The sequence below is a fragment of the Sceloporus undulatus genome, chromosome 7, assembly GCF_019175285.1.
Source record: "Sceloporus undulatus isolate JIND9_A2432 ecotype Alabama chromosome 7, SceUnd_v1.1, whole genome shotgun sequence".
In the NCBI taxonomy this organism is placed as follows: Eukaryota; Metazoa; Chordata; class Lepidosauria; order Squamata; family Phrynosomatidae; genus Sceloporus; species Sceloporus undulatus.
In genome coordinates this window covers 28,643,890-28,653,001 of record NC_056528.1, presented here as the reverse complement: position 1 = coordinate 28,653,001, position 9,112 = coordinate 28,643,890, and the positions used below count along the sequence as shown (strand labels likewise).

Here is a 9,112-nt window from a genome sequence, read left to right as displayed (position 1 = left end):
GAATAAAATGCAATACAGAATACAATAAAATACCCAACAAAACCCATTATTCCTCCCTCCAACACAACACTTAAAATACCCAGTTAACACTAACAATAGTAAATAATAATCCAATGATAAAATAACAGAAGACAATGAGATGTTGTAAATGCAGGTTCATATTATTTCTGCAAATAACTGCAAATCTCAGGAATCCAAAGGAGGCTAAAGCGATGCATCTGCATTGCAGAAATAATCCAGTTCGACACCGCTTTCACTGCCACGGCTCAATGCTACGATATTCTGGTATTTGTACTTTGTAGTGGTACCAAAGCTCTCTGACGGAGAAGGCTAAATGTCTCCCAAAACTAGAGTTCCCTTCATTCCCATAGCACTGAGCCACAGTTAAAGTGGTGTCAAGATGGGTTATTTCTGCAGTGCGGATGCAGCCTAAGGGAATCTGCATGCAGTTGTTGTTCGCCTTGCCTTTTGCAGGCAGACACACACAGCCGCAGTAGCATCGGAAAGACCCTCTAAAGCTATGTTTATTGCATTGTTTATTGCTAACACACTGCTGCAACTGAAACTGTGTTTTTCCAGCCCTTGGAAAGCTTCCAGCTGGACAGAGAAATAGAGCCAAGATGGGGCACTGATTTGAGCGTTGGACTATGACTCTGGAGACCAGGGTTTGAATCCTAGCTTGGCCATGGAAACCCACTGAGTGATCTTGGCCCTTTGAGGATGGCAATGGCATCTTGGAGGAAACCTGCCAAGAAAACCCTATGATAGAGTCGCAATAGGGTTGCCATGAGTCGGAAATCACTCGAAGGCACGCAACAACAAAGACAGAGGGCAAAGAAAGGGAAAGGATGAACAGCTAGGAAATTAGGAAGGACAAGGAAAACCTAGCTAAGACTGGGCAGGGATGAAAACACTTTGTAAAAAGGAGCTTCTTTGTCGGGGGCTTTGTTAACAGGGGTATGTGCCATAGTCGAAAATTTTAGTTTGGTGCATTTGCTGTCGTCCAAGTAGAAGTATATGGAAATGCAACGGCTCATAGTTTCTATCAATCAATAAAATTTCACAGCTCATATTGCCTTCCCAGTTAGTGCATGTGTGGGTTGCAGCTTTAAATATCGGCTACATGCAAAGTCTTTCTAAAACACACACCCCGTATGCACACACAGCGTGTGGGAGGTGTCGACAGCTTTGTGTTTTCCAATCTCTCATTTCCGACCTTTGCTTTCTTTTCAGGGAGCGTATGGAGAGAAGTGGCTTGAATCCAAACCTGTGAACCTGACCTCCGCTTCAACCTTTGGATTCTCCTATCTGCAGCAACATTCGCAGCCGCCTTCTGTCCAGAAATCAGGGGGGAATGAGAGGGATCACACTTTTGCTGTCCATCCTTGCCATCCTGGCTGTTTGGGTGGCGTTCTCATGGAGAGATACGTTTGAGCCAGGTAGGTTGAAAAGCCAGCGTCGTGCGGTGGTTTAAGCGTTGAGTGTTGCATCTACACTGCAGAAATAATGCACTATGATGCCACTTTAACTGCCATGCCCATGCGCATCTGTTAAGGATGCATCCACATGGTGGAAATGATGCGGTTTAACACCACTTCAAGTGCTGTAGCTTCATCCTATGCAACCCTAGGGTTTTGGACTTTTACCAGATCTTTTGCCTTCTCTGTTAAAGAGCAGCGGTGCTTTGCAAAACTACAGATCCCTGGATTCTGTAGGATGGAGTGTATGGAAATATATTTTCATTAAGTAAGCGTCTCTAAAATATGGTAAGAACCAGGACATTGGGCTAGAAGAGTATTTGGTCTCATCCGGAGTCAGCTGTCTTCTAACGGAGAACGGTGATGATGGTAAAATAGTGCTGACAATTTACATAATTGTGTAAGTAATTATGTGAGTAACTCGTAATTACATACCGTATATACTCAACTATAAGTCATCCTCATGTATAAGTCCAGGGCAGGTTATGGAGCCAACGTTATGGGTTTTGATATGACCTTAAGGCAGGATCTAAAGTAGTGACTCCCCAATTTTGGTCCTCCAGGGGTTTTGTACTTCAACTCCCAAGAGCCCCAGCCAGCTTAACCAACAGTCAGGAATTCTGGGAGCTGAAGTCCAAAACATCTGGAGGATCAAAATTTGGGAACAGGAACAGCTGATCTAAAGGATGGAACAAATGAAAACAAGGCCAAAGAACTTCCAAAATTCTAGCAGACATAACTCATACTAAAGCCGGATGGAGGAGAGAATAGAGGGGGGTCTTTGCTTCCAGGACAAATTATGCTCTTTTCTTTCTCTTTTTTAAGAATAAGAGTTAAAGTACAGTACAGTTGTCTCTCCCTTTTTGCAGACTTGGATCCATGGTCTTGCTCTTCACAGGAGGGACAAACACCCATTAATAAAATGGCAGCACACTCCACTGTTTTCTATGGGACTTGAATATGTGTGAGTTGTCATTTTAGCGATGGGGGTCTGTAACAGATCCCCTGCAAATTGGGAGAGGCTACTTGCTAATTAGCTTACTTGCTGTTCACCGCTATGATCTTTGGAATAGCGGTATATAAATAAAACAAATTATTATTATTTATTATTATTACTGTACTTACATTGACCCTTGAATAAGTCAACTCAGTTTTGGGGGGTCAATTTTTGACTAACATTTCTAGACTTATACATGAGTATACACAGTAATGGCCATAAGATTTATATAAATTTAATCTAGAAGATGAGGAGATTCCGAAATAAAGATGCCTCATACTTTGGATCGACCATTGATGAGAACGGAGATTGCAGCCAAGAAATAAGAATAAGACTAGGAATGGCCAAGGCAACTATGAAAGAATGGGACAAGAGCCTGAAATGTAAAGATGTAACACTGAACATCAAAGATAGGATCGTCCAAACCATGGTATTCCCTCTGGCCATGGGAGAGTTGGACAGAGAAGAAAGCGGATAGGAAGAAAATCAATTCATTGGGGATGTGTTGCTGGAGAAGAGTGCTCCAAGACCAAAAAGACAAACAGATGGTTGAACAGATCAAGCTTGAACTTCCCTTGGAAGCCAAAATGGTCAAGTTGAAGTTGTTGTACTTTGGCCACATCATGAGAAGACATGGATCACTAGAAATGGAGCAGTAATGCTAGGAAAGGTAGAAGGTAGCAGAAAGAGAGGAAGACCACATGCCAGATGGATAGCCTCGATCCGAGAGGTCAAAGGTATAGGAGCGGTTGGAGATGTCACCATGAGTTGAGGACAACTCAAGGGTAGTTAACAACAACAACAACAGTTGGTATATAAGAACATGGGAAGGCAATAGTGCTCATGTCCTCTTTGCTGGCTTTTCCTTGGACAAATGCTTGGGAATGAATGGCAAGATTGGAGAAGTCCTTAGCTTGATCCAAGCTGAGTGACAGGGGGTCTCTCATTCACAGGGTCCCCATAAGTTGAAGATGGTGATGGTAGTGTGTGCCTTCAAGCCAGTTCTGACTTATGGCGACCCTAAGGCAGCCCTATCATGGGGTTTTCTTGCCATGATTGGTTGAGAGGAAGCTCGCCATGGCCTTCTGAGATTGAGAGCATATGATTTGCTCAGATGGGTTTCATGGCTGAGCTGGGAATTGAAACCTGGCCTTTAGAGGCATAGTCCAATGCTCAGACCACTTTGCCACAAAGTTGACTTGATGACAAATAACAACAAAGTCTTCACTGCCACTCCTACCTTGTTCTTTTCATTGGTCATATTTTTAATTTTCTTTCTGTCTCTCTTCTAGAAAGCCTTTCAGGTGCCCGGGTCCTCGTGACCGGTGCCAGTGATGGGATCGGGGAACAGATGGCCTATCATTATGCCCGATTCGGGGCCCAAATTGTCCTCACAGCCAGGAGGGAAGCTGTGTTGCAGAAAGTAAGCATGAAGCTGAATTCAAGATCCAGGATTGGGGTGGGATGGATGTGTCACGTTGAAGGTTAAACACCATAAGAACCTTGATGGGTCAGACTGCATTTCAGATGCCCACCAGACTTTGACCATTGAATCATGCTGGAGGACGTTCAGGTGGACATATGACATCTATACATCTGGAGGTTCTCCAGCCGGACTCTGTGGTCAACGTCCTTCAGAACCTGACCACAAAATCATGCTGGAGGACCTCCAGATGTGTAGATGCACTTCTTTAGGTATCTGGAGGTCCTCCAGCATGATTCAGTGGTCAAGTTCTGGTGGACGTTGACCATAGAATCCTGCTGAAGGACCTCCAGATGCATAGACGTCCATCAGAACTTGACCACAGAGTCACTCTGGTGACCTTTTCAGACATGGTCAAATGAAACCGTGGGTATCAGTACTGAGGATACAAGAATTGTACTGTACATCAGGAAATGGGTTATACCTTAAGACTATTGCTATTGTTTCTTCTTTAAAATGGGTTTGCTTATTTAAAATTCCTCCCACCCTTCCTTCTGAGTGTGGGTTGTTGTTCTTTTTTTTCATCCAGGTGATGGCGAAATGTCTAGAACTGGGAGCCAAGAAAGCCATCTACTTCTCTGCTGACATGGCCTCTCCCACAGAGCCGGAAAATCTGGTCCGTTTTGCTTTGCAGCATCTCGGTTAGTCGCCATTGAGTGAGCCCTGCCAGACAATATCACAGCGTTGGATGCTCCTCTTCAGGTTTCATGCCCCTTTCCTGAGGGATGACTATGCCTCTGTGCATGTCCCGCAGAATCATAGAGTTGGAAGGGACACCAAAGACCATTTAATCCAGTTCGATTCCCAACTCAGTCGTGGAAACCCATGGGGTGACCTCTGGCAAGTCGCATGCTCTCAGCCTCAGGAGAAGGCAATAGCAAACCTCCTCTGATTTAATCCTGCCTATGGTAGGGTCTCCTTAGGGGCGTCATAAATAAAAAATGACTTGGAAAGCACACAACAAGAATGCTTTGTTTAAAGAGCTCCAAAGAAGGACAGTCAACCCCTTTCTAAGACAATCCAACACCTCTTACCCTCGAGAAGTGCTTCCAAACATTTAGGTGGAGTCTCTTCTCTTGTCATTTGAACCCAGAGCTGGAGAAAACCTTCTTCTACATGGTGACCCTTCAAATATTTAAATAGCTCAAAGTGTGGAACCTAAGAAGAACCTATTGGAACCATAAAATCAGAGTTAGAAGTGACTGCAAAGGCCATCTAATCCAACCCATTGCCACAATACACAACCATTGAGAAGGAGCTGTGTATATGGCTGTTTCTGGTGATCTTTTCTGGGTTTTCTTTCTTTTTCTAGGGGGTCTGGATTATGTGGTTCTCAACCATATCGGCTCGACTCCTTTCGAGATGTGGGATGGGGACATGGACCAGCAACGATGGCTGATGCAGGTGCGAGGAGGATGCCTTCCTCTAGTTTTGGCTTAGGATCATAGAATGGTAGAGCTGGAAGAGACCTCAAGGGCCATCCAGTCTGACCCCAGGCAGAAAGACACAACCCAAGCTCTCCCTGTAACAGATAGCCATCCAGCCTCTGTTTGAAAACCTCCAGAGAAGGAGACTCCACCATCCTCCGAGGAAGCATCTTCCACACTTCTTACAACAGACGTTGGGAACCTTTGGCCCTCTTGACCAACAGTGACCAACTGTGGAAGGCTAGGAGGCCACATTGGTCCACCAGAAGACCTTGGGGGATAACCCCCAAAACTACATCTCCCCCTACAATGGACCCTCCCAACTCCCCCCATGACCTCAAGAAGACAAGGGACGCCTTTCCACCATGCTTTGAAGCTTTGCAGGACCATTTTAGGCCCAGCAGATACCCTTTTTTGACATCAGAAAGTGAGAAGAAGTCATTCTGTGTTTCAAAAAAGCCCTCTCAGGGATCAAAACATGGTGGAAATGCCCCTCCAAACACCCCAGAGCAATGGTACTACAACCTTTTTAACCTTGGGTCCCCCTTTACATCTACATGGGAATGTCACACCTTGATGTAGTCTATGAATACAAATGTTTTGGTTTATTTGGTTCATGGATAGCCATTTGTCAAATAGGGGCAGGCGTCCCATCTTTTTCCAGCCAAGACAGACAAAATGGAGCCACTCAAAGGTATTTTCTCTTCTATTCCAGGTGAATTTCTTTAGCTACGTGGCCATCGCGTCCGCAGCTCTCCCTGCCTTGACAGAGAGTAAAGGGTCTCTCGTTGTGGTCTCCTCTCTTGCAGGTGAGTGATGTCAATCCTTTGGGGAACTGCAAATCCCAGGGTGCAGGGCAACTAGAATCGAGGTAGGGGGCAACCGCCAGAGACTAGGGGGGCACATTGCACATTGGAGCAACAGAAAACAAGCTTGCTGCATCCTCAATATGACATCCCTCCAAATATCTAAACAGGTTTAAGACAGTGATTCTCAAAATCAGGTCCTCTTGGCCAGTCTTGGTCTAAGATTCTGGGAGCTGAAATCCAAAACACTTGGGAGGCCAGAGTTTGGGAATCACTGGTAAGGGGTGACACGATAGCTCTTTTTAAATATTTCAAGGGATGTCCTATTGAGGAGGGGAAAAGCTTGTTTTCTGATGCTTCAGAGAGTAGGACATGGAGCAATGGATTCAAACGCCAGGAAAAGAGATTCCACTTCAGCATTAGGAGAAAGTTCCTGGCAGTAAGAGCTGTTTGACAGTGGAAAACGCTTTTTAGGAGATTATTAAAGGCTGGATGGCCATCTGTCAGGAAGGCTTGGATGCCATATTCCTGCAAGGGGCTGGTCTGGATGGCCTTTGGGAATCTCTTCCAACTCTAGGAGCCTCTGTGGGACTGTGTCTTTCATTCATCTGTTGTTTCAAGACAACCCCCTGAGACTTGGATATCTTATTTCAGGGAGGATCGCCAATCCATATGTCGCCTCGTACGCAGCCACCAAGTTTGGCCTGGAAGGCTTCTTTGGCTCTTTGCGCCACGAGCTGATCATGCAGAAGAAAGACGTGAGCATTACGCTCTGCTTCCTCGGCCTCATTGACACCAAGAACGCAATGGAGAAAGTCAAGTGAGTGTCAGGGTTAGGGTTGTGTCCATCATTTCAGCGTCTGTGCGAGGTCAACAATCCCTTAGCAAGTCAGCTCTTGCAAGTTGGTGATTCCAATAGGGCGGCTGTACATGGCGCACCGAAATGGCTGCCGTGGATGAAACAGAGCAGGATGGACAAATTGTGGCTCTAGGGCCAGATGTGGCCCTGGAGACTTTTTCTGTGGCCCTTGTTCTGGCCAAAATGATGAGAAGCTACTCTTGGCAACCTCTGTTTAACATCAATAAAATAGAGGAAATGTTACAAATTGAGTCTTCCTTATCTGGAATCTGAAATAGTCCAAAACTGTTCACCTGGATGGCTGAGACCTTTGCTTTCCAGGGGTTCAGTGGACACAAACTTTGTTTCATGCACAAAATTATTAACAATGTTGTGTATAAATTTACCATCGGGCTATGTGTATACGTTGTACATGAAACATAAATGAATTTTGTGTTTGGACTTGGGTCCCATCTCTAAGATTTCTCCTTGCTGCTGTTCTGTCCCTTCAAGCCATTTCTGACACATGGTGGCCCTATCGCAGGGTTTTCTGGGCTGAGAGAGTGAGACTTGCCCAGTGGGTTTTCATGGCCAAGCGAGGGTTTGAACCCTAATCTGTCATCATAGCCCAATGTTCAAAATACTAGACCATGCTGGCTCTCATTATGTATATGCAAATATTCCAAATCCAGAAGAAATCTTGAATCTAAAACAAGTATGGTGCCAAGCATTTTGGATCGGGGAGATACAAAATGTATGTATGTATGTATTCAAGGCATTTATTCTTTGCCTCTTGGTCCATGAGGGTCCCTGAAGATATACCCAAGAGAGAAACACATTTGATTATACAAATTCAATTTTAACAGAGGACTTTGGAGGGGTGCATGCTCCCAAATCAAACATTGCCTTCAATATGATTCATTTATGGGGTGTGAGGGTTTTTTTGTGTCATGTTTTTAGGCTGAGGAGAGGCCATTTTTACCAACCGGAAGTGAGTGGATCAAAATGGCTGCGGGGCTGGGAGCAAAATGTGGCAGAAAATAATGGATTATTCTTAGCCCTGGGGGACAACGAAGATGGTCCTGGGGCCAGATATGGCCGACAACTGTCACTTTGCTCACCCCAGGTATAGATATAGACCGAATTCAAATGAAGACCATCTCTCTCCTTCCAGGGGCAAGGTGAACATGAGTGCTGCCCCGGCCTCGGAAGCGGCTCTGGCCATCGTGAAAGGGGGAGTGACACGGGCAGCGGAGATCTTCTACCCTTGGACGGTCCAACTCCTGTTTCTGATTCGAGATTGGTTCCCCGATCAACGGGACAAGATCATACGTGGCTACTACAACTACGATCCCCCTCATGCCTAGACCAGCATCTTTGCAACCTGTTGGGTCACGAGTCCCATCCTCCCCAGCAAGAAGGGCCCATCTGCCTCCTCCCCAAAGGTCCCAGAATCATAGACTCCTAGAGTTGGAGGAAACCACAAGCACCATCCAGTCCAACTCCCATCTATTGTGAACAACGAACATTCCCACTTAGTTGGGACTTAGGTGAGCTGCGCATATGCAGAGGGCACACTGGCTGGCATCTTGTAAGGTAGTAACATTGGCCCCTTGGTTCCCACCAGGGTTTGGTTCCAGGATCCCCTGTGGATCCCAAAATCCGCAGATGCTCAAGTTCCATTCAATAAAATGGTGTCTAATATAAAATGGCTAAATCAAGGTTTACTTTTTGGAATGTCTGTATTTCCTAAAATATCTTCAAGCTGTGGATGCTTGAATCTGTGGATAAAAAAGAACATGGATATGGAGGGAGGACTGTACAATGTTCTCAGCCAAGCTCACAACCCTGTATGTTTGATATTCACATTTATGAGTGTGGCACTACGGCAGTGACCAACTTGAAAAACCCACCTTAAAATCCAGCAGCTGTACCAAGGGATAGAGTCAGGCAGAGCTGGAAGACGATGCATCCAGACCCTTCCCTGCCAGCAAGCCACAGGGATCTTTCTTTCTGCTGATTGCATTTCTGGTCAATGGTGGGAAAGAGCTGGACATGACATCTTTTAGTGCCCTGGGCACCA

General features: G+C 45.4%; 1 protein-coding gene across 1 annotated transcript; it reads left to right on the top strand.

Moving 5' to 3' along the window:
• Window positions 1-1,233: 1,233 nt before the first annotated feature.
• Window positions 1,234-8,738, top strand: HSD11B1L (hydroxysteroid 11-beta dehydrogenase 1 like). Its single transcript, XM_042479469.1, has 7 exons — window positions 1,234-1,439; window positions 3,768-3,898; window positions 4,488-4,599; window positions 5,271-5,362; window positions 6,101-6,194; window positions 6,846-7,011; window positions 8,204-8,738. The coding sequence occupies exons 1-7, from the start codon at window positions 1,355-1,357 to the stop codon at window positions 8,394-8,396; spliced, it is 873 nt and encodes a 290-aa protein (XP_042335403.1). The 5' UTR covers window positions 1,234-1,354; the 3' UTR covers window positions 8,397-8,738.
• Window positions 8,739-9,112: the final 374 nt, after the last annotated feature.